Source organism: Geotrypetes seraphini, chromosome 3, assembly GCF_902459505.1.
Source record: "Geotrypetes seraphini chromosome 3, aGeoSer1.1, whole genome shotgun sequence".
Classification (NCBI taxonomy): Eukaryota; Metazoa; Chordata; class Amphibia; order Gymnophiona; family Dermophiidae; genus Geotrypetes; species Geotrypetes seraphini.
This window is the reverse complement of record NC_047086.1, coordinates 66,408,233-66,433,659: the sequence shown is the minus strand read 5'-3', so window position 1 is coordinate 66,433,659 and position 25,427 is coordinate 66,408,233. Positions and strand designations below refer to the sequence as shown.

Below are 25,427 nucleotides of genomic sequence, written 5' to 3'. Positions count from 1 at the left end.
GTAGTAAAGATAGCAATGTAAACAATATTAGCAACTCATTTCTTAGCAATGTAACAGGAAGTGAAACTAAATATAAACCTATACAAAAATGAGTTTGCCACTGACAGATAACTGGAAAGCAATGACCACAAATGCTCGCAGTCTAAGCAACAAAATTAATGACCTGCAAGTCCTGATGTTAGAGGCAGACAAGGATTAAATCAGTAGACCCGTTTAGTAATTTCAAATTTACACCCAGCAGTGTCTACTGTGAGCTGTCAAAAATCAAGGTCAACAAGGCAATGGGCCTGACAACCTACACCCTAAGGTACTCAGGGAGTTGGGTGATGTCTTGGCGGAACCGCTATCCGCGCTCTTCAATCTCTCCCTTAGTACAGGTAACGTCCCGATGGACTGGAAGACGGCTAACGTCATTCCACTACACGAAAGGCTCCAGGTTAGAGATGGCAAACTACAAACCAGTGAGTCTCACTTCAATAGTGAGCAAACTAATGGAAACCCTAATCAAACGCCAATTGGATAGGATCATGGACGAGGAGAATCTACAGGATCCCCGCCAACATGGATTCACTAAGGGGAGATCTTGCCAATCAAATCTGATCAGCTTCTTTGACTGGGTGACGAGGAAGCTGGATGTTGGTGAGTCCCTGGACATCGTCTACCTGGATTTCAGCAAAGCATTTGATAGCGTGCCAAACCACAGGTTGCTGAGCAAGATGAGTTCTTTAGGTTTGGGCGACACATTAACCAAATGAGTTGGGAACTGGCTTGGGGGTAGGCTTCAGAGGGTGGTGGTGAATGGCACCCCCTCCGAAATGTCAGAGGTGATAAGTGGAGTGCCACAAGGCTCCGTCCTGGGCCCGATCTTGTTCAACATCTATATAAGAGACTTGACAGAAGGGCTCCGAGGTAGAATAACATTATTCGCCGATGATGCCAAACTGAGCAATGTAGTGAGCAAAAGCACAACAGACAAAAAAGCAATGGCAGACGATATGGTGCATGACTTACTTCTGCTGGAGCACTGGTCTAGGTCCTGGCAACTCAGCTTCAATGCCAAAAAATGCAAAGTCATGCACCTGGGAAGCCAAAATCCATGCAAGATTTACACCCTAAATGACGAGATTCTGACAAGAACTGAAGCAGAAAGAGACTTAGGGGTGATTGTCAGGGAAGACATGAAGGCTGCAAACCAAGTGGAGCAAGCTTCATCCAAAGCAAGGCAAATCATAGGTTGTATACGCAGGAGTTTCGTCAGCCGTAAACCTGAAGTCATTATGCCACTGTATAGATCCATGGTGAGACCGCACCTGGAGTACTGTGTGCAATTCTGGAGGCCGCATTACCGCAAGGATGTGCTGAGACTGGAATCGGTCCAGAGAATGGCCACCAGAATGGTCTCGGGACTCAAGGAGCTCCCGTACGAGGAGCGGTTAGGGAAATTGCAGCTCTACTCACTCGAGGAACATCGAGAGAGGGGAGATATGATTGAGACATTCAAGTATCTCACGGGCCGCATCGAGGTGGAAGAAGACATCTTCTTCTTCAAGGGTCCCGTGGCAACAAAGGGGGCATTCGTGGAAAATCAGGGGCGGCAAACTGCACAGTGACACTAGGAAGTTCTTCTTCACTGAAAGGGTGGTTGATCGCTGGAATAGTCTTCCACTTCAGGTTATTGAGGCCAGCAGTGTGCCAGATTTTAAGGCCAGATGGGATAGACATGTGGGATCTATCCGCAAAGATAGATAGGGAGGGTCACTGGAGTGGGCAGACTTGATGGGCCGTGGCCCTTATCTGCCGTCTATTTCTATGTTTCTATGTTAGACCTGGATATTGTTGCCATCACAGAGACATGGTTCAGTGACTCCCACAAATGGGATGCAAATATACTGGGATGTAATCTTTTCAAGAAGGACAGAGATGGTCAAAAAGGTGGAGGAGTAGCTCTCTATGTAAAGATCAATATCCAAGTAACTGAAATGAAGGGGACCTGGGGAGATGAAGAAGCGACATGGATCGTTCTGAAAAGAGAAGATGAAACTTCTATCTACGTGGGTGTAGTCTATACACCTCCAACTCAATTGCAACAAATTGATAAAGATCTGATTACAGATATCCAAAAGTTTGGATATCTGTTGGGTGACTTTACTCAGGTGGATGCAGACTTGAAAGTTCCATCTGCGGAATCAGAAGGAAGTAAGGAAATTGTGGATGCCCTTCAAGAGGCTCTGCTCAGACAAATGGTGACAGAACCCATGAGGGGAAAAGCAATACTAGATCTGGTCCTCTAATAGTCGAGTGGTTGCCAACCTGGGAAATAGCAATCATCAAAAGGTTTGGTTTGATATAACAGCTAAAGTGGAGGGCGGCCACACAAAACTCAATTCCTAGATTTCAAACGTACGGACTTTATTAAAATGGGAGCATACCTGAAGAAAGAGCTGTTAAGACATAAGAGAAGTGGAAAAACAGTGGTCTAAGCTGAAAGAAGCTATAAAAATGGCACTGACCTTCATGTGAGGAAAATAAAAACAAGAGAAAAAGGAAATCAATATGGTTCTTGAAACTAGTAGCAGAGAAAATAAAGGCAAAAAAGTTGGCATTTGTGAAATATAAAAAAAATCAAGAAGAGTACAGAAAGGTCTACTAGGTGAAACTGAAAGAAGCCAAGAAAGAGATATGTCTGGCAAAAGCACAAGCAGAAGAACAAATGGCTAAAAATGTAAAAAAAGGGAGACAAATTTTTTTTCAGATATACTTTTGTTCTGTGTTCACAGAAGAAAATCCTGATTGTCTGGCAAAGTTATACACATGAATGGAGTAGATACCATGCCATGCACGGAAGAAAGTGTTTATGAACAACTTGAAAAACTGAAGGTGGACAAAGTAATGGGACCAGATGGGTTCCAGGATATTGAGGGAGCTCAGAGAGGTTCTGGCAGTTCCTTTTAAAAATTTCTTCAACAAATCTTTAGAAACAGAAGTAGTTCCTAGAGTTTGGAGAAGAGAGGATGTGGTCCCTATCAGGGCCGCCATCAGGGCAGTATTACCAGTCCTGCATTCAAGGGCCCGGAGCTGACAGGGGACCCGGGCTCCCCCAGGGTCCTAGGCAGTGTTCTAAGGCAGGGGCGCCAGTAGCTCGCCAAGGCAAAGTGAGTCGATCACCCAGGACTCACTTTGTCTTGGCGATCTAATCTATCGGGCTGATCAGTCTTCCTCTCCCCAACGTCAATTCTGCTGTCGGAGAGGAAGTTCGGGCCAGCCAATCGCTGCCTGGCTGGGCGGAACTTCCTCTCCGACGGCAGAATTGACGTCGGGGAGAGGAAGACTGATCGGCCCGAAGCAGGGAAAGCATGCGTCGGCGTCGGCTTTGAGGCCTGTTATCCATTGGTGGGTCCTGTTCCCCGATGGCAGCGGCAGTGGCAGTGGCTTGAGGAACGGCAGGGAGAAAGAAAGAAAGAAAGGGGGCAGGCAGGGAAACAGAAGGAAAGAAGAGAAACAGAAAAAAAGAAAGAAAGGTCAGGGAGAGAGGAAGAAAAAGTTGGGGGAGGGAATGAGGTGTGGAGGAGAGAAAGCATACAGGCTGATAGAAGGGAAGAAAGATTGGATGCACAGTCAGAAGAAGAAAGTGCAACCAGAAATCACCAGACAAGGTAGGAAAAATGATTTTATTTTAAATTTAGCAAAGTGGAGGCAGTATTACCACAGTTTTCAAAGGAATTTGCCCAAATAACTTAATAGTTAACTGGGTAAATTCCCAGATAAAAACTTCCCTTCACTTACTATGCACAGTTCTGAATTTATATCTGCTGTCTATATTTTACAACATGGTCCCCTTTTACTAAACCGCAATAGTGGTTTTTAGCGCAGGGAGCCTATGAGCGTCAAGAGCAGCGCTGGGCATTCAGCGCAGCTCCCTGCGCTAAAAACCGCTATTGTGGTTTAATAAAAAGGATGGAGGGTATATTTGTCTATTTTTGTATGGTTGTTACTGAGGTGACAATGCATAGAGTCATCTGCCTTGACCTCTTTGAAAAAAACCCAGACTAGGAATGATAATTAACATTTTCTCAGCGTACAGTGTGCTTTGTGTTTTTTAATTTTATTGTTGGTAGATCATTTTGACTTGGTCATTTTAAAGTAGCTCACAAGCTCAAAAAGTTTGGGCACCTCTGAGCTAGAGCGTTGAAACTGTATTTCTATTTTATCCCCCCTTTTACAAAACTGTGGAGCATTTTTTAGCTCCAGCCGTGGTGGTAGCAGCTCTGATGCTCAGAATTCTATGAGCGTCAGGGCTGTTACCACTGTGGCTAAAATCCACACTACAGTTTTGTAAAAGAGTGAGGGGTTAGTTTGTGATGACATATTCCATACTAAGCGAAGGTGTTTTCTGTGTTCTGTGTGTTCGAAAGACATGGTTTCTGTTAGGATTGACGGTGTAGGATTAATCTGTGCTGGTTTGGCTTGTTTAGTTTTACAATGGGTGTATTGATTACTGCTCACTGCAATATGTAAGATGCTGCCTTTTCCTAGGTACTCATGTGTGACGTGTGGTTTGTTACTAAAAATCATGTTTTTCTTACAGATGGGGGGGGGTGCCAAAAAATGATGGGCCCCGGGTATTACATATGCTACGTATGCCACTGTATGTAAAGATACCAGAAAGCTGGCGTAGCAAAAACTTTAAGTAAATTGTTATTCTTCTAAGTTTTGAGTATTTAACCCTCCCACAATCTCATGGGCAGTCGTTTCAAGTTTCAAGTTTATTGAGGTTTTGATTTAAACGCAATATCAAATATTTTCAATGCGTATAACAAAAATAAATTTGGGGAAATAAATAAAACCATTTGAACAATAAACATACAAACATATCCATAGATGATTAAAATTACATAAGGAGTACAAGGATAAACTACATTTGTTTAAAAATGCGTTCTCCGCGCCTGCTCATAAATTTGTTGACTGGAAGGATCCAGCAATGTGGCCAGATGCCATTAAGGACAAAGACAGAGAAAGAATTGTGCAATTTGGATTAATGATGGAAGATGATTTAAAGCAAATGGCACAGTCTATGAGTAAAGATCTTGACGGACGTTCTTTTTATGAATATCTCCTCTTTGCCAAATCACCCAATGGACGTGAGAAGATTTTACGGGACTGGCTTAGGTGGAGCATTAGCAGAAAAGTATGTGTGTATTCGGCCCATGGAAGGAGGGGGGAGTGTCGGGGGGGGAGGGGTACGTGGGGGGCCCAATAGGATTGCTCAGTAAGGGGCCCAGAAATTTCTGATGGCGGCCCTGGTCCCTATTCACAAAAGTGGTCACAGAGATAAAGTGGGAAACCATATGCCGGTAAACCTCACTTTGATTATTGGAAAAATAATGGAAGCATTGGTGAAAAAAGGATAATGAAATTCCTAGAATCTAATGGATTACAGAATCTAAAGGTAAATCATGCCAAATGAATCTGATTGAATTTTTTGATTGGCTGACTAGAGAATTTGATCAAGAGCATATGCAAGATGTAATTTGCTTAGATTTCAGCAAAGCCTTTAACACGGTTCCTCATAGGAGACTCTTGAACAAACTTGACAGGATGAAGTTAGGATCCAAATTGGTGAATTAGATTAGAAACTGGTTGATGGACAGAAGCCAGAGGGTGGTGGTTAATGGAATTCTCTCAGAGGAAGGAAAGGTGAGTAGTGGAGTCCCTTGAGGATCAGTGCTGGGGTTGATCCTGTTCAATATGTTTGTGAGCGACATTGCCAAAGGATTAGAAGGATAGGTTTGTAACAGAGTAGTCACCATGAAGGGAGTGGAAATCATGAAAAAGGAGCTGCAAAAGTTAGCGGAATTGTCTAATACCTGGCAACTAAAATTCAATGCAAAGAAGTGCAGAGGAATGCATTTGGGGATTTTTTTTGTTTTGTTTTGTTTGAAGTAATTTTTATAAATAGGAAGGAGCTGTATGTGCTGGGAGGTGAGAGGCTGATATGCATGGATGGGGAGAGGGACCTTGGAATGATAGTGTCCGAAGATCTAAAGGCAAAAAAACAGTGTGACAAGGCGGTGGCTGTTGCCAGAAGGGTACTAGGCTTTATAGAGAGAGGCGCAGAGGCGTAACTAGTAGAAGAAAGACGGTGTTGATGCCCCACTTGGAGTATTGTGTTAAATTTTGGAGACCATATCTGGCAAAGGACATAAGAAGACTTGAAGCGGTCCAGATAAAGGTGATGAAAATGATAGGAGGTTTACCCCAAAAACCGTATAAGAAGAGACTGGAAGCCCTGAATATGTATACCCTAGAGCAGGGGTGTCCAACCTTTTGGCTTCCCTGGGCCGCATTGGCCAAAAAAAATGTTTCTGGGACCGCGCAAACGCTGCAGCAAGACAGAGGAGGGAGCCAGCAAGATGGTAAACATCCGAGGGCAGCAGAGGAAAACACTGCTGCCCTCGACTGGGGCCGCACAAAATACTTCACGGGCCGCATGCGGCCCTCGGGCCACAGGTTGGACACCCCTGCCCTAGAGGAAAGAAGGGACAGGGGAGATATGATTTAGACATTCAAATACTTGAAGGGTATTAACGTAGAACAAAATCTTATACAGAGAAAGGAAAATGGTAAAACCAGAGGGTATAATTTGATGTTGAGGGGTGGTAGACTCAAGAGTAATGTTAGAAAATTCTTCTTTACGGAAAGAGTGGTTGATGGCTGGAATGTGCTCCCGAGGGAGGTGGTGGAGAGGAAAAGGGTGACAGAGTTCAAACACACATGGGAAGAAAACAGAGGATCTCTAATCAGAAAATAATGGGTATATATTGATGGAACTAAGGCCAGTACTGGGCAGACTTGCACGTTCTGTGTTCCGTATATGGCCATTCAGTTGAGAACGGGCTGGGGAGGGCTTCAATGGCTGGGATGGTTTAGATGAGCTGGAGTGAGCTTTGACAGAAACCTCAATAGAACCTAAGCACACTACCGGGCAGAGCTTTGGGTTTCTGACCCAGAAATATCTAAGAAAAGGGACCATTTAAATTATATTATTAATTTATAGAGCTTGTACATTTGGGCAGACTATCCAGATCTTTATCTGCCGTTATTTATTAAATTACTATGAGTATTTTTCAACCACAAGAAATACAAATCATGGTTTTGTGATGAATAATAGTGTATTTTGTGAAAGTAAGCATTGTTGAAATTTATGGTTTGGTATGGGGATTTGTTTTGTTTTGTTTTATAAGGACCAATAATTGAGCCTTAACAGCCTGCATAGGTCCTGTGAGAATCTCCTCGATTCTCCCAGTGAGGGGCAAGGCAGAGCCAGAGAGGATCGAATACAGAGGGCGAACGACTGGCTGCGAGGATGGTGCAAGGAGATGAACTTTGGGTTTCTACACCTTGGAGAAGCTTTGCAAGGGCTACAGGGACACGACGGGCTACACCTGACCAGAAGAGGGAAGAATGTCCTTGGATACCGTCTAGCCCGCCTACTCCACAGGGCTTTAAATTAGGTAAGTCGGGGGAGGGTACATGCACAAACAACATACCTGGCGAACTAAACTGTCAAAACTTTTTTGAGGCTAAGGTAAGTAGTCACCAAAATTCTGGGTCAGGGGCGAGTACACACACTTTCGAGTCGGGGGGTGGTTCACATCATATTTATGGGTCACATTGTAATTCCGGGTCTAGGGGAAGTACACATTGTAATTCTGGGTATATGGGGAGTGCACATTGTAGTTCTGGGTCTAAGGAGAGCACAAATAATGCAAATAATGCTAAAGGTGTTCAAGTAGCTCAAGCAGGAATATCCCCATTGAGACGTAACAAAAATACAACATGGAGGGCTATGTACGTCAACGCACACAGTTTAGGAAACAAGATCCTGGAATTGGAAACAGAAATAAGGAATGCCGACCTGGATGTGGTCGCAATAACTGAGACCTGGCTCACAGACTCCCACGGGTGGGACATGGTCATACCGGGTTACAACTTGCTTCGTCGGGACAGGGAGGGCAGAATGGGAGGAGGTGTAGCATTATGTTTCTATTATAGGGGAGTAAAAATCAGGGAGTGGGTCATTGGTATGGGCAGACTCGATGGGCTATGGCCCTTTTCTGCCGTCAATTTCTATGTTTCTATGTTTCTATATACTAAAGATGACATTAAGGTCACAAGAATCTCAGATGTCCAGTACACTGGGGAATCCCTTTGGGTTAATTTGGCCAGAGGGAAGGACAAATGCTTGTATCTTGGCGTAATCTATAGACCCCCAAGACAACAGGATGACCTGGATATGGAAATAATCGGAGATATAGAAAATATCACCTTGCGTGGGGACACAGTATTGCTAGGAGACTTCAACATGCCTGATGTGGATTGGGATACACTTACCTCTGCTTCCGGCAGCAGCAGGAGGCTCTTAAACTCTATGAAGGGAGCTGGTCTCAAGCAACTGGTATTAGTCCCAACAAGGGATCAGGCAATACTTGACCTACTATTTACCAATGGAGAAAGTGTCACAGAGGTCTCGGTGGATGAGACATTGGCCTCCAGTGACCACAACATGGTATGGTTCAATCTTAGGAAAGGTTTTACTAAATCTACCACACTGACCAGGGTCCTCAAATTCAAGGACACAAACTTCCAAGACATGGGTTCCTTTGTTCACCAGGCGCTACAAAGCCAAGCAGAAACCAATAGCGTGGAAGGAATGTGGTCGTCTCTGAAAGCCACCATACAGGAAGCAACAAACTGCTATGTTAAATCAGTTAGTAAAAGGCGTAGGATCAACAAGCCGCAGTGGTTTACTGAGGAGATCTCGGACCTCATCAAGGAGAAGAAAAAAGCATTCATCTCTTACAAACAATCGGGGAAACAGGACTCTAGAGCAGACTACCTGACCAAGTCAAAAGCCGTCAAAACAGCAGTCAGGGAGGCTAAATTCCACTTGGTCCTAAGAACATCCAGAAGGGAGATAAATCCTTCTTCAGGTATATCGGTGACAGAAGTAAAAACTCAGGCGGGATAGTACATCTCAGGATGACTAGGAGACTATGTGGAAAAGGATTCGGAAAAAGCCCAACTATTAAATGAATACTTCTGCTCAGTATTCACCCGAGAAGCGCCAGGACTTGGCCCTCAGCTACAGACAAGGGTTGGCTCAGTTGACCCGTTTAGAAACTTTGAGTTTACGCTCAGCAGTGTCTATGATGAGCTATCAAGGCTTAAGGTTAACAAAGCAATGGGGCCGACAATCTACACCCCAGGGTGCTTAGGGAGCTGAGTGATGTCTTGGCAGAGCCACTATCCGAGCTCTTCAACCTCTCCCTTAGTACAGGCACCGTCCCGTTAGACTGGAGGATGGCTAACGTCATTCCACTCCACAAGAAAGGCTCAAAGCTGGAGACAGCAAACTACAGACCAGTGAGTCTAACATCGATAGTGAGCAAACTAATGGAAACCCTAATCAAACGCCAATTGGATAAGATCCTGGATGAGGAGAATCTACGGGACCCCCGTCAACATGGATTTACTAAGGGGAGATCATGCCAATCCAACCTGATCAGCTTCTTTGACTGGGTGACGGGGAAGCTGGATGTTGGGAAGTCCCTGGACATCGTGTACCTGGACTTTAGCAAAGCATTCGATAGCGTGCCACACCGCAGGTTGTTGAGCAAGATGAGTTCTATAGGATTAGGTGACACATTGACGAAATGGGTTGGGAACTGGCTTGAAGGTAGGCTTCAAAGGGTAGTGGTAAACGGCACCCCCTCCGAAATGACAGAGGTGATCAGTGGAGTGCCACAGGGCTCAGTCTTGGGCCCGATCCTATTCAACATCTTTATAAGGGACCTGGCAGAAGGGCTTCGAGGTAAGATAACATTATTCGCCGATGACGCCAAACTAAGTAATGTAGTGGGCAAATGCACAACGGACGAAGATTCAATGCCCGACAACATGATGCATAACCTACTCCTACTGGAGCGCTGGTCTAGGACCTGGCAACTCAACTTCAATGCCAAAAAATGCAAAGTTATGCACCTGGGCAGCCAAAATCCATGCAAGTCCTATACCCTTAATGGCGAGATCCTAGCAAAAACGGTAGCAGAACGAGACTTGGGGGTAATCGTCAGTGAGGACATGAAGTCTGCCCATCAAGTGGAGCAAGCTTCATCCAAGGCAAGACAAATCATGGGTTGCATAAGAAGGGGTTTTGTCAGCCGTAAGGCGGAAGTCATTATGCCATTGTATAGATCCATTGTGAGGCCCCACCTGGAATACTGTGTGCAATTCTGGAGGCCGCATTATCGAAAGGATGTGCTGAGGCTGGAGTCAGTGCAGAGAATGGCCACCCGGATGGTCTCGGGACTCAAGGATCTCCCATACGAAGAAAGGCTTGACAAATTGCAGCTTTACTCGCTCGAGGAGCGCAGGGAGAGGGGGGACATGATCGAGACGTTCAAGTATCTTACGGGCTGCATCGAGGCGGAGGAAGATATCTTCTTTTTCAAGGGACCCACGACAACAAGAGGGCATCCGTGGAAAATCAGGGGCGGGAAACTATGAGGTGACACCAGGAAATTCTTTTTCACTGAAAGGGTGGTTGATCGCTGGAATAGTCTTCCACTGCAGGTGATTGAGGCCAGCAGCGTGCCTGATTTTAAGGCCAAATGGGATCGGCACATGGGATCTATTCACAGGGCAAAGGTAGGGGAGGGACATTAGGGTGGGCAGACTGGATGGGCCGTGGCCCTTATCTGCCGTCTATTTCTATGTTTCTATGTAATATACTAAGGTCCTTTTTTATCCCAATTCTTTCTTCATTTTTATTGTTGCTAGAAATGTGTAACCATTGAATAATTAGAAGGGAAATTATCATCAATATGGTCTACCATTAAGACAGGTTATTATACCACAAGTAAAGCTATTTTAGCACAGGGTCTCACTGCAAAATATAGCACCTTCAGTTTTTGTCTATTACTTTAAAAGTATATAAGTATAAGCCTATTAGAGCTCTAAGATCTGTGGATAACTTACTTTTGGAAATACCTAGTTTTGTGCTGTCAATCTACTTTGGCAAGGGGGAGGGCGGTCCACTCCAGGTACCATCATGGTGGGGGCGCCAGTCCCCACCCTCCTCTCCGACCCCCACTCTTTCCCACTCCTCCCTCCATCATACGTGTGCATTCACTTCCCCCCACCATACCTCTAGCTCTTTGCCGGCATAAGCAGAAACTCCAACTGTTGCTTGAACCAGCACTGATTCTCCCTCTGATGTCACTTCCGGGTCACACACCTAGGAAGTGATGTCAGAGGGAGAGCCGATGTGGGAAGCAAGTTGCCAGGAAAGTTAAAGTGATACAGGGGAAGGGGTGTACACATGTGGCAAGGGGTGGAGAAGAGGGCGGGGAAAGGTGCCAACCGCCGCGGGCACCTCTCACCCTCACTGTGCTACTGCTACTTTGTCTTAGATCTTCTACATTTCCACTTTATGGAACTCATTGCCTGTTGACTTATGGAAAATTGATTCATACCTTTAGAAAGCAGCTTAAAGTTTATTTATTTCAGAAGGCATTTTCATAAGAGTTGAGTAGAGGCGAGGACTAGCTCTCAATTGTTATTTATGACATGAAGTTTTATAGTCTGTTCTCATTATTCGAGGTATACAGCTCCCGAAAATGTTTGTAAACCATGAAATCACAAATAACAAAACGTTGAGTCTATGGGAAAATAGAGATTAGTTTCCAGCAGTACACATTGCACTTCAAAACCACGGAAAGTGAACAGTGGAACCTATTGGAAAAATAGGATTAGGTTCCTACATGGGACAGCACCTGAAGTACGGTCACTGGAATTCTCTCTCCAGAAGCTTGGGGGCCATATCTGAAAGCAAAGCCTGGTCGCAAGGTGAAGGTGAAAGTGAAAGCAAAAAAGCTGTTTCTAAAAGTGCTGGTCCATGAATACACGAATACAGCAGAACGAATGGGGAATACTGGCTACAACTGATGCAACTGTAGATAAGCGAAATCACGCGTTGTGAACATGTGAATAACAAGAACTGACTGTATGTGATTCGTAAATTTTTTTAATTTGGTATATTTTATTAAATGTTAAACATGTAGCTATTTAGATTATGTATTGTTATTGCAACCTGCTAGGAGCTATGGACGAAGTGGAATATAAGTGTTTTAAAAAATAATTAAGTAGTCGTCATAAAGAATTTAGGCAAGCCAATGCTAGTGAAACAAAGTGAGAACGACGGTTCTTGAACAGTAAGGCAAATAGTTATATCAATTAAACATTATGAATACTGATTCTATTCAGAGATATCAAAAATCAATCAATTTATTCAAAGTAGTTCACTATTAATTTTCAAGATGCAGCAATCCATGCTACAAAATATACAGTGAGAAAGGCAACAAAAAAAAGATAAATTTATTTTAGGTCATATTTACAGGTGGCAATTGTTTAAAGCTTTTAAATGAATATTTCATACCTTTTGCCCTGGAATGCCTGGACCTCCATTTTCTCCTTTTGATCCCTTTAATAAAAAGATATTATTCATCATTACAAGTTTAAAAATTGAGCATGCAAAAACACTTGATTTAAAGTTGCTAATATTAAGCTGGATAAATTATGAGGCCTATTTAGCACAGTGCATTCACACAAGGCTAGTAAATAGATCCCATTGGGATTAAAAGAGTCTATTTATTAAGCATACATCATCATAAAATGTTGATAATTACAAAATAGTGCCTATTTAATGAGAATAGTATCCATAGCAACAAAATAAGATAAAATCATAATTCATGGGTAGGGGGAAGCAAAAAACCATTATTCACTGGCTTAAAGTTCCTGAGAATCACTGGTTACAGTTCACATTTTCTGAATGGTTGACCTATCAGTTATTTCAACCCTTTTAATTAATATATAAATTATTTCCCTGTCAAAATAGTCATCAAGTTTAACTAATACATATGTTATTCTCTTCTGTCCTCCATCTGGCTCTGGCATGGATCACTAAGAGGGCAATTTTAAAACTGATTTCCAAGAGTAAAACTATCCCCCTCTTTTACGAAACTGCGATAGCAGTTTCTAGCACGGGGAGCAGCACTGAATGGCCCGCGCTGCTCCCGAAGCTCATATGAACTCAATGAGCGTCGGGAGCAGCGTGGGCTATTCAGCGCGGCTCCCCACGCTAGAAACTGCTATCGCAGTTTCATAAAAGGAGGCCCATGTTTTTCCAAGCAAGTGGACTATTTGAAACCTCCTTCCACCTGTGGACGAGACAAGTATACAAAAGCAGAAATGTTTCCAGTAATGGGTTAGAACCAGGACTGCAAGAATGTGCATAATTTTGTACTTCCAAAATTATACATGTTGTTTTCCTCAGAAAAAAGTACCAACAGTAAAGTAGATTTGTGTGCCTGAGTATTTTTACTCAGTATCAAAAATCCAAGGAGGGGAAGACACAATACTCAAAAGTATGGTATGTACATTAAAAATGTCTACCATTGTTTGTACCCAGTACTCAACTGAGCAGCTTCGATATTGAGAGAGGTTATCCTCCTAACGCAGTGACCCATGGTAGGGAGAAAGAGAGGGCACTCTCTAAAGTTGAAAGGGGATAGATTCCGTACAAACGTAATGAAGTTCTTCTTCATCCAGAGAGTAGAAGAAAACTGGAATGCTCTTCCGGAGTCTGTCATAGGGGAAAACACCCTCAAGGGATTCAAGACAAAGTTAGACAAGTTCCTGCTAAAGAAGGACGTACGCTGATAGGGCTAGTCTCAGTTAGGGCGCTGGTCTTTGACCAGAGGGCCGCCATGTGAGCAGACTGCTGAGCATGATGGACTACTGGTATGACCCAGCAGCAGCAATTCTTATGTTCTTATGAAACAAGGTCTTGCAAGGTCTCTTGTTGAGAATTAAATAATTTGATATTGAACTTAGCAACTCTTGAGGACATTATAAAGGATTTTGCAATCTTTGGATTACAACCATCATTTGATCTGGAGAACAGTGAAAAACGATCATCGATGGATTTGTGAAGAGGCAGTGGACTTGAAAGATAAACGACTGCTCTTGAGCAGTAATTGCTAAAAAAAATTTTGAATGTAAAGGAGTTTTTTTCTCTCTGGCGTTTTTCCAGCAGTGGGCCTATGATTAAATGAGGATTGTTTAAGAGAGTTTAGTTCTCCCTGAGTGATTATCCATTTGGATTTTGAGATCTATTTAGAAGATTCTTTTGTGGTTCGATTGATCACTGGGTACAAACAGTGGTAGACACTTTTAATATACATGCTGAGTATTTTTACTGCCATCAGTTTTCAAAGTAAAAGTATGTGTACTTTGAAAACCAATACGAAAATTCAGCAATACGAGCAGTGTAAATTCATAACATTGCCCCATCCTTTTTCTTTGAAGAAAGTGCACTGATTTTCCATAATTGTTATTCTCTGACATCTGCAGAATGATGTCACATGTGTTCTGTAACTTGGGTTGCATGAATTATCATAGGTGCCTCTGTAACATATGAGTAAAGGCTTTGCAGCATGAATCCCTGTCTTTCAAGCGACCATTTATCCTGCTACCAAGAAGAATTGTACTAAAATTAAAGCATAACAGCTTTCAATAGATGAAGTGGGTAGGCTGAGTGACTCATTGTTCTGCTGTTGAGAACAATAATTAAAGGCACACAATTATACTTCCTTTGTTAGCAATTTGGACAAATGAGTCATACATAGAGAATTAACCAGTTAAGGAGTGCTTTCAAATAGCGAGGTCCAGTTAACTATCTTCCTATTTCCTTCTTCTACTAATGACATAGGGACAAATTTGTCTCTGTCCTCACGGGATCTCACTATCTCCATCCCATCCCCGTGAGTTATGTCCCTGTCCCATTCTTGCAAGCTCTGCCTTAACCCCACAAGCCTCGAACACTTATGAATTTAAAGTGTTTGAGGCTTGTGCGGATGAGGACAGGAATAGAGAGATCCCGTAGTGACGGGGAAATTTGTTCCTGTGTCATTCTCCAGGAAAGATGTAAAGGCAAAGATGGAGTGATGCATCCACGAAGTTACACAGTTTAACGGAGAAAATGATGGCAAATAAAGACCAGTATGACCCATCCAATCTGCCCAGTAAAGCTATCCAGTCTGCCCAGTAAAGTGGTTAGTGCTGAAATTGTTGCTGTGTATGTGTTACTCTACCAAGAATTTGTTTAGCATTCTAACTGCCTTTCTGTGCAAGTCCCTCCCCCAGCCGTTATTTAGCACTATACCTGCCATTCTGGATAGGTTACTTCATCTCAACCTCTCAGGAAGATCCTAGCCTAAATGACAGTGCACCTAAGAATTCAATGCTTACCCAGCATTTAAGAATGTTTAGGTGCTGCTAGATGCAGTTCTATAAATGGTGCCTGGCGGATGATTAACAATCGCGCTCAATGGCACCTACGATATAGGCGCTGTTTATGGAATCAGGGCCCATAGGCACAACATTTGAGCAATTTAGTTGGACACTAACTAGTTAAATTGCTTGGCCAGGGCTAACTGCTATTATTCAATTGCACTTGGCTACTTAGCCAATGTTTGTGACTCGAGAAGTAGGCTCCTTCAGTTCTGGAGTATGCTTGTTTCATTGCTGCCCTCTGAATAGTCAATTTCTCCAAAACAAAATGGTAGTCAGCTATTGTAAGGTATTTCTTAGAAAAGATCATTATTAACACTGGCTTTTTCTCTATGATTATTTTTTTTTTTTTGGGGGGGGGTAGCATTTATACCCATAGGGCATCTACTTCAGGCTACCATTCTCTGGAAGTGAAGCAGGACTTTTGGGCACTGCTATTTGGGTACAAGATAATAGGTACCACAATATAGGTGTCATCCTTTGGGCACCATTACACATTAGTGCTGGACTTCTCAGCATCCAAAAGGGAGATATCTAAAAGCATAAGGCAGGGTCCGAGCAATGCCTATGTGAGAGGATACTGGCTCTTCCATCCTCTCTCACAGGCAATTCCTGGAGCAGCTAAGTTCTTCCTTATGCTCCAAAGACCACCCTACCCACAGCACTGTGTTTCTGTCGGCCTAGACAACCCTGACTCAAATCCTAGTGAGTGCAGGGAAGAGTGGAGGACTCTTAGAAGCTGCTCATATGGGTACTCATAAGTCAGGCACCCCAAAAGTCATGCTTCCCTCTGTAGGTGACATCACTTCTTGAGTATGGGATTTTCTGATACTGAATTTCTTTGTGCATTTATCACCCTGGAATTACAGACAAGAGAAATAAACTGAGGATCAGAATGGAAATTTTTCCTTGAACAGGTCAGCCACTGTTAAACGCATTGGTTTAATTGGGCAGAACTGTCTTGCTCCACTTAGACTCAACTGATATAATTTTAGCTTTAAGAAGCAATTTTTTTCTATGCCTATTCTTGTATTACTCTTTTAACAAGTATTCTAGCATGTCTATATTAATTTGTATTTCCCCAAAATGTGGAAGCATTATTATTATCATATACTTCACAATGGAAAAGGTAAAATAAAGATTACTGTTATTATTGACAGGAAGAAGCACCCTTATGCAGAAAAAAGACAGTGGGAACGGACAATGAACAATCCACCAGAGCCAGGAGGATAAAATCAAGCCTTCTTTATTTCAATCAGGATGTACTGTTCGTTCTGGATTGAAATAAAGAAGGCTTGATTTCATCCTCCTGGCTCTGGTAGATTGTTCATTGTCAGTTCCCACTGTCAAAAGAACATAAACTTAAACTCTGAACACACAGCAGCTGGGATGCCTCGCAAAAAATCCAGAAAGATAAGAACATAAGATGGTTTTGAAAATCTAACCTTGGACATCCTGGTGATTAGGATATCCAAGTGCTGGTTTATGCAGTTTTCGGGCTGTTTTTATTATTTGAAAATTCCCCAAATTGACTTCTTAGCACTTAGCTCACACTAATCATTAGTGCATGCGAAATCCACTAGTTCACCTTAGCAAAAAGACCCCTAAATCAAAAACAAAACCACTTTTTGATCGTGTCAATATAAAAAAAAAAATAACTCAAACAAAATCCACTCATGAGTCTAGTAAAAAATCCACTCATGGGTCTAGTTTGAGGCCTTTGTTTTTATGCAGTAAGGGGCTAATTCTATATAAGATGCAGCCACCGCCTAAGTGTCAGCTGAAAATCGCACACTGGCGTTCTATACAGAATCATGTCTGTCCTAATGGACAGATGCCTAACCTGCCCGATTGTGTAACCGGTGCCCATGTCACAGTCACAAGTTATAGAATTGTGTTACCATTAGCTGATTGCAGCAAGGGAATCCCCCTGCCACATTCAGCTCAGCGGCTGTGGCAGGGAAACTCCTCCCCGGGAACATCTGTGGAAGGAGGGATGCCCAATACCTCCTTCCAGCACCCTTCCAACATCCCTTACATGAAGGATGCCCACTCCCTCCTGCTGGCACCCCCCCAAACTCCCCTCCCCATCTCCCAAAGCCCACCCAGACCCCACAGACCTTTTTCAGTAGGACCGGCCAGAGGGATGCCTATTCCCTCCGGTCGTCAGGCCCACCTTTTGAGAATGGTGGGCCTTCCCCTTCCCGGTGCATCCCGCAATGCATTGGGAAAGGGAAGGCCCGCCATTCTGAAGAGGTGAGCCAGCCAGCCGGGGAAGATAAAAAATGGAATTGCTAGGCTAAAAGATGCTGGGAACAAATATGTGGAGAGTGATGAGGAGAAAGCAAATGTGCTAAACAAATACTTCTGTTCTGTGTTCACAGAAGAAAATCCTGGAGAAGGACCGAGATTGTCTGGCAAAGTTACACGAGAAAATGGAGTAGATTCTGCGCCGTTCACGGAGGAGGGTGTTTATGAGCAACTTGAAAAACTGAAGGTGGACAAAGCGATGGGACCAGACGGGATCCATCCCAGGATACTAAGGGAGCTCAGAGAGGTTCTGGCGAGTCCTATTAAAGACTTGTTCAACAAATCTCTGGAGACGGGAGTGATTCCTGGGGATTGGAGGAGAGCGGATGTGGTCCCTATTCATAAAAGTGGTCACAGGGATGAAGCAGGAAACTACAGGCCGGTGAGCCTCACTTCAGTTGTTGGAAAAATAATGGAAGTGTTGCTGAAAGAAAGTATAGTGTATTTCCTTGAATCTAATGGGTTACAGGATCCGAGGCAACATGGCTTTACAAAAGGTAAATCGTGCCAAACGAACCTGATTGAATTTTTTGATTGGGTGACCAGAGAGCTGGATCGAGGACATATGCTAGATGTAATTTACTTGGATTTCAGCAAAGCCTTTGATACAGTTCCTCATAGGAGGCTGTTGAACAAACTTGAAGGGCTGAAGTTAGGACCCAAAGTGGTGAACTGGGTCAGAAACTGGCTGTCGGACAGACGCCAGAGGGTGGTGGTTAATGGAAGTCGCTCGAAGGAAGGAAAGGTGACTAGTGGAGTCCCTCAGGGTTCGGTGCTGGGGCCAATCCTGTTCAATATGTATGTAAGTGACATTGCTGAAGGGTTAGAAGGAAAAGTGTGCCTTTTTGCAGATGATACCATGATTTGTAACAGAGTAGACACCGAAGAGGGAGTGGAGAATATGAAAAAGGATCTGCAAAAGTTAGAGGAATGGTCTAATGCCTGGCAGCTAAAATTCAATGCAAAGAAATGCAGAGTAATGCATTTGGGGATTAATAATAGGAAGGAACCGTATATGCTGGGAGGAGAGAAGCTGATATGCACGGACGGGGAGAGGGACCTTGGGGTGATAGTGTCCGAAGATCTAAAGGCGAAAAAACAGTGTGACAAGGCAGTGGCTGCTGCCAGAAGGATTCTGGGCTGTATAAAGAGAGGCGTAGTCAGTAGAAGGAAGAAGGTGTTGATGCCCCTGTACAGGTCATTGGTGAGGCCCCACTTGGAGTATTGTGTTCAGTTTTGGAGACCGTATCTGGCGAAAGACGTAAGAAGACTTGAGGCGGTCCAGAGGAGGGCGACGAAAATGATAGGAGGCTTGCGCCAGAAGACGTATGAGGAGAGACTGGAAGCCCTGAATATGTATACCCTAGAGGAAAGGAGAGACAGGGGAGATATGATTCAGACGTTCAAATACTTAAAGGGTATTAATGTAGAACAAAATCTTTTCCAGAGAAAGGAAAATGGTAAAACCAGAGGACATAATTTGAGGTTGAGGGGTGGTAGATTCAGGGGCAATGTTAGGAAATTCTACTTTACGGAGAGGGTGGTGGATGCCTGGAATGCGCTCCCGAGAGAGGTGGTGGAGAGTAAAACTGTGACTGAGTTCAAAGAATCGTGGGATGAACACAGAAGATTTAGAATCAGAAAATAATATTAAAGATTGAACTAGGCCAGTTACTGGGCAGACTTGTACGGTCTGCGTCTATGTATGGCCGTTTGGAGGAGGATGGGCAGGGGAGGGCTTCAATGGCTGGGAGGGTGTAGATGGGCTGGAGTAAGTCTTAACAGAGATTTCGGCAGTTGGAACCCAAGCACAGTACCGGGTAAAGCTTTAGATTCTCGTCCAGAAATAGCTAAGAAGAAAAAAAAAAAAAAAATTTAAATTGAATCAGGTTGGGCAGACTGGATGGACCATTCGGGTCTTTATCTGCCGTCATCTACTATGTTACTATGTTACTATGTATCCTTCCGGCCTGCCTTGCTGAAAAAGTTATGGAGGTGTCCGAGTGTGCTTTGTGGAGTGGTGTGTCAGAGTTTGGGGGATGTCGTGGTGGGGTTTTAGACTGATGGTTTGGGGGGGTTCAGGGGGGTTGGAAGGTCATGTGTTCATGGGGTGCCAGCAGGAGGGAGTGGGCATCCCTCCTGCTGGGAATATTGGGGGGATAATGGCAGGAGGAATTGGACATCCCTCCTACTGAGGGTTGTTTCGGGAGTGGCAGTAGGAGGGATCAGGAATCCCTCCTGCTGCAGACAGCAGCATGTGGGGGTTCGGGGTTAGCAGTGGAAGGGATTGGGCATCCCTCCTGCCAGCCAACTTGCTGTGCCATTCAGAGGTTCCCTGCCGTGGACTTTCAGCTGATCACGACAGGGAGATTTCCTTGCTGCGATCAGTTTAGCGGTTGCTTCTATTTAAAATGTAGGCTAGCATTTCAATGGCCTACATTTCAGGCACCTATCACAGCACTGCATAAGCTCACTCAAGGCCATTTCTGGGTGAAATCACGCCCACGCCCAACCTTAAGCAAGCTTAAGCATCCGTAGGCACCTCCCTGTACCCATGACAGATTCCTACAGTGTAGGCGGCCTGCCTCAGGTTTTTTTTTTTAAGAAAAGGTGAGTCCCGATTGGCTGATTAGTGGTAGAACGCCTACCACTGCCTACAATCTGGAGGCTGTGTATAGAATTTGCACCTAAATGTACTAGAGTATCTTGTTGCTTTATTTGTGAATAGGTTTCATTTTTATCTATTATTAATTTCATTATAAATTACCTTTTTATGTGAAAATGAAAATTAATTTCATACCTGGATCCCTCTCTCACCTTGACTTCCTTTGCTCCCCTGTAAAGCAAGTTTGAGATACTGTCAATATACAATTTAAGAAGGTTTTATACAATAGACAACAGCATTTTTATTTTTGAATCCTTGCAGCCAGTTGTAAAAAGGAAAATAAAGTTGCATCTGCCCACTTTAATTAAATTAATTGCATAAAAATAATCAGATCAATATTTTACTGCTGTGGTCAGTGTTTGTTTTAAACTCCAGATGCAGCATACAAAATGGGCCCGATTCTTGAAATGCGCATCCCGATTGCAGGCATCCTACTGCCGTCTGGTAACCAATCAGGACATGTTTTTAAAAAAAATTGTTTGAGAAAGGACGCCTACATTAAAGGTGTCCGTAACGTGTCTATGGAGCTGCATAGGGACGATGAAGCACGCCCAAGGCAGGGCACGAATGTGGTTTTGTCCAGAAGTGACCTTGGTCACGCTTAAACATCCCTAAGCGTATCCGTAGGTGGAATACAGACGCCTTAAATTTAGGCGTGCATAATGCTGGCCTACATTTAAAGCATCTGTTCAGTGATGTAGATACAATTCTCTTTAGGATGTTGATGTGTGATTGACACATGATTGCCATATAAGGAGCAATTGACAGTTTGACCCCCTAGCAGTAATATCACAAGACCACTGATAGGGGTTATATCTGCTAATTTGAACTAAGATGAACATGTGACTACAGAGGAGGGGGACATATCCTGCCCTATTCAGTAGACAACCAAGTATTCGCCAAGGTAAGCCCTGGGAGTGGGTCAGGAGTGGGAGGAAATTTGGCTGGTGGTCATTGGAAAAGGCTTTACTCAGGGGAGAGGCTTGGAAGGAGAACCCTTGTCTGAGGGAGGAGATTAAAGGAGGCACCTATGACTGTCGGGTTTGGAGGAGTGAGATTAAGGGATGCTAATCTTTGGAAAGTCTTCACTGAAAAATGAGAGCTTGTGTTAAGGGTTGGGTCATTGCTTGAGGGGGCATCTACTTTTTTGTTGGTAGAGAATGATCACACTACTAGACTGCCAGTGTAGTATGGGAGGCTGGGGGTGGACCACCCTGGTTACCACCTTGGCCATGGCACCAGCACTTTTCCTCTTCCCCCACCCCTCCCCTACCATCCTCGTACCTGTTCAAATGTTTGCTGGCCACAAGCAGCATCTCATATCTCCTGTTCATACTGGTCTCATCCATCTACCTGATGTCACTTCCTGTTTTCAGGGACCAGGAAGTGATGTCAGATGGAAGGATGAGGCCAGTGCGAACAGCAGGTAAGAGATGCTGCTCACGGCCAGCAAAGATTTGAATAGGTATGGTGGTGGGTGCCTCAGAGGAAGATGCAAATCATGGCAATGCTGCAGGAGAGCCCTTATTATACTTATAAGTTAACATTTGCACTAGCTGCTTAGAATGATTTAATAAATATGCCTCACAGCGCATTACAGAGAACAAAAAATAGAAATCAATACTATACCTTGACTCCTGTCATTCCTGGTAAGCCTGCATACCCTGGTTCACCTGAAAGGCCGGGATCACCTTTCTCTCCCTGAGTAATATAACATTTCATAAGTACCACAAATGTATTGTGCATTAAAATACACATATTCCCTAAAACTTAGTTATCATTTAAAATTCTATAAAAATATTTGGATCAAAATTCAGAGTCTTAACTATTGAGCAGGAGCTACTAAATATACATGTCCACTATCTGTGAAATAGGAGAAATTCTATATATGGTGCCAAATGTTAAATGCTGCTAAGGCACAGAAAAAGTGTTCTATCAGATGCAAGGCACTGAAATGGGGCAGAAAAAGCAGATCCATGCAAAAACATACTTATGTGCAATTTATAGAATAGCGCCTAAGTGTTCTGCACAGATCTGAAAAGGGGGCATGACCATGGAAGGAGCATGTGCGGGTCACAGGACCGCCATCAGGGCAGTACTACCAGTCCTGCATTCAGGGGCCCGGAGCTGACAGGGGGCCCGGGCTCCCTCAGGGTCCTAGGCAGTGTTCTAAGGCAGGGGTGCCAGCAGCTCGCCAAGGCAAAGTGAGTCGATCACCCAGGACTCACTTTGTCTTGGCGATCTAATCTATCGGGCCGATCAGTCTTCCTCTCTCCAACGTCAATTCTGATGTCAGAGAGGAAGTTCGGGCCAGCCAATCGCTGCCTGGCTGGGCGGAACTTCCTCTCCGATGGCAGAATTGACGTTGGGGAGAGGAAGACTGATCGGCCCGAAGCAGGGAGAGCATGCGTCGGCGTCGGCGTCGGCTTTGGGGCCTGTTATCCATTGGTGGGTCCTGTTCCCCGATGGCAGCGGCAGTGGCAGTGGCAGTGGCTTGGGGAACAGCAGGGAGAAAGAAAGAAAGGGAACAGGCAGGGAAACAGAAGGAAAGAAGAGAAACAGAAAAAAAGAAAGAAAGGTCAGGGAGAGAGGAAGAAAAAGTTGGGGGAGGGAATGAGGTGTGGAGGAGAGAAAGCATACAGGCTGATAGAAGGGAAGAAAGATTGGATGCACAGTCAGAAGAAGAAAGTGCAACCAGAGACTCATGAAATCACCAGACAAGGTAGGAAAAATGATTTTATTTTAAATTTAGCAAAGTGGAGGCAGTATTACCACAGTTTTCAAAGGAATTTGCCCAAATAACTTAATAGTTAACAGGGTAAATTCCCAGATAAAAACTTCCCTTCACTTACTATGCACAGTTCTGAATTTATATCTGCTGTCTATATTTTACAATATGGTCCCCTTTTACTAAACCGCAATAGTGTTTTTTAGCGCAGGGAGCCTATGAGCGTCAAGAGGAGCACTGGGCATTCAGCGCAGCTCCCTGCGCTAAAAACTGCTATTGTGGTTTAATAAAAAGGATGGAGGGTATATTTGTCTATTTTTGTATGGTTGTTACTGAGGTGACAATGCATAGAGTCATCTGCCTTGACCTCTTTGAAAAAAACCCAGAATAGGAATGATAATTAACATTTTCTCAGCGTATAGTGTGCTTTGTGTTTTTTAATTTTATTGTTGGTAGATCATTTTGACTTGGTCATTTTAAAGTAGCTCACAAGCTCAAAAAGTTTGGGCACCTCTGAGCTAGAGCGTTGAAACTGTGTATTTCTATTTTATCCCCCCTTTTACAAAACTGTGGAGCGTTTTTTAGCGCCAGCCGTGGTGGTAGCAGCTCTGATGCTCAGAATTCTATGAGCGTCAGGGCTGTTACCACTGTGGCTAAAATCCACACTACAGTTTTGTAAAAGAGTGAGGGGTTAATTTGTGATGACATATTCCATACTAGGCGAAGGTGTTTTCTGTGTTCTGTGTGTTCGAAAGACATGGTTTTCTGTTAGGATTGACGGTGTAGGATTGATCTGTGCTGGTCTGGCTTGTTTAGTTTTACAATGGGTGTATTGATGTACTGCTCACTGCAATATGTAAGATGCTACCTTTTCCTAGGTACTCATGTGTGACGTGTGGTTTGTTACTAAAAATCATGTTTTTCTTACAGATGGGGGGGTGCCAAAAAAATGATGGGCCCCGGGTGTTACATATGCTACGTACGCCACTGTATGTAAAGATACCAGAAAGCTGGCGTAGCAAAAACTTTAAGTAAATTGTTATTCTTTTAAGTTTTGAGTATTTAACCCTCCCACAATCTCATGGGCACTCGTTTCAAGTTTCAAGTTTATTGAGATTTTGATTTAAACGCAATATCAAATATTTTCAATGCGTATAACAAAAATAAATTTGGGGAAATAAATAAAACCATTTGAACAATAAACATACAAACATATCCATAGATGATTAAAATTACATAAGGAGTACAAGGATAAACTATATTTGTTTAAAAATGCGTTCTCCATGCCTGCTCATAAATTTGTTGACTGGAAGGATCCAGCAATGTGGCCAGATGCCATTCAGGACAAAGACAGAGAAAGAATTGTGCAATTTGGATTAATGATGGAAGATGATTTAAAGCAAATGGCACAGTCTATGAGTAAAGATCTTGACGGACGTTCTTTTTATGAATATCTCCTCTATGCCAAATCACCCAATGGATGTGAGAAGATTTTACGGGACTGGCTTAGGTGGAGCATTAGCAGAAAAGTATGTGTGTATTCGGCCCATGGAAGAAGGGGGGGAGGGCGTCGGGGGGGGAGGGGTGCGTGGGGGGGCCCAATAGGATTGCTCAGTAAGGGGCCCAGAAATTTCTGATGGCGGCCCTGGCGGGTCAGGGGCATTCCCCCCAAATGCACACAGGTCTGGATTCTCTAATCAGCACCATTGTTGGTGGCCGCCTTAAAAGCAGCCGCCGACTGTATGTTAATCATGCGACAGCGCTGTTTAGAGAATCAAGCTTTTGGCAAAGGTAGATGCCGGAAATGTAGTCCAGGGTTTTCCAGGCCTACATTTCTGCCGCAGGTGCTTTACGGCAACATCTACAGTGGTGTTAGGTACTGTAAAGTACCTACAGAGACATGATTCTGGTGCCGGTAGGTGCCTTGAAAATCAGTTTAAATCTTCATTTAAATTGCGTTTTTCACTTAGCTTGGGTGTCTAAGAGTACCTTCAAAAAATGACACCATTTAGAGAATCTGGGCCACAGTGTTATAGAATTTGGGGGATTGGTGCCCAACTTTCACACAAAGATTTATATTTTGTTTCAGCTGGTGTAACTTATGCCCAAAGCTGAGAGTGAATCCCGATATTATGCGGAGCTCTACAAAGGGCACCAATCCTAGAACACCTGTTAGAGAATACCATTGGGCACTAATTTTTTTCAATACCTAATTTTGAGTGACATTTATAGAATTTCCCCCATTGTGGATAGTGCAGCTGAAAATTCCCTCTAAATGCTCCTGACACTCCACATGTGTGCTGAAGCAGAACT

The 25,427-nt window shown here is 43.7% G+C and overlaps 1 protein-coding gene across 1 annotated transcript in view; it reads right to left on the bottom strand.

Moving 5' to 3' along the window:
- The window catches only part of LOC117357880 (collagen alpha-1(XXI) chain-like), a 381,914-nt gene that overhangs the window by 56,751 nt on the left and 299,736 nt on the right, over positions 1-25,427 (bottom strand). The window contains exons 25-27 of the mRNA XM_033939103.1: positions 22,016-22,087; positions 20,522-20,557; positions 12,497-12,541 (exon numbers count right to left, since the gene is read on the bottom strand). Coding sequence (XP_033794994.1) covers positions 12,497-12,541; positions 20,522-20,557; positions 22,016-22,087 — 153 coding nt within the window. The remainder of the gene's footprint in view (positions 1-12,496; positions 12,542-20,521; positions 20,558-22,015; positions 22,088-25,427) is intronic.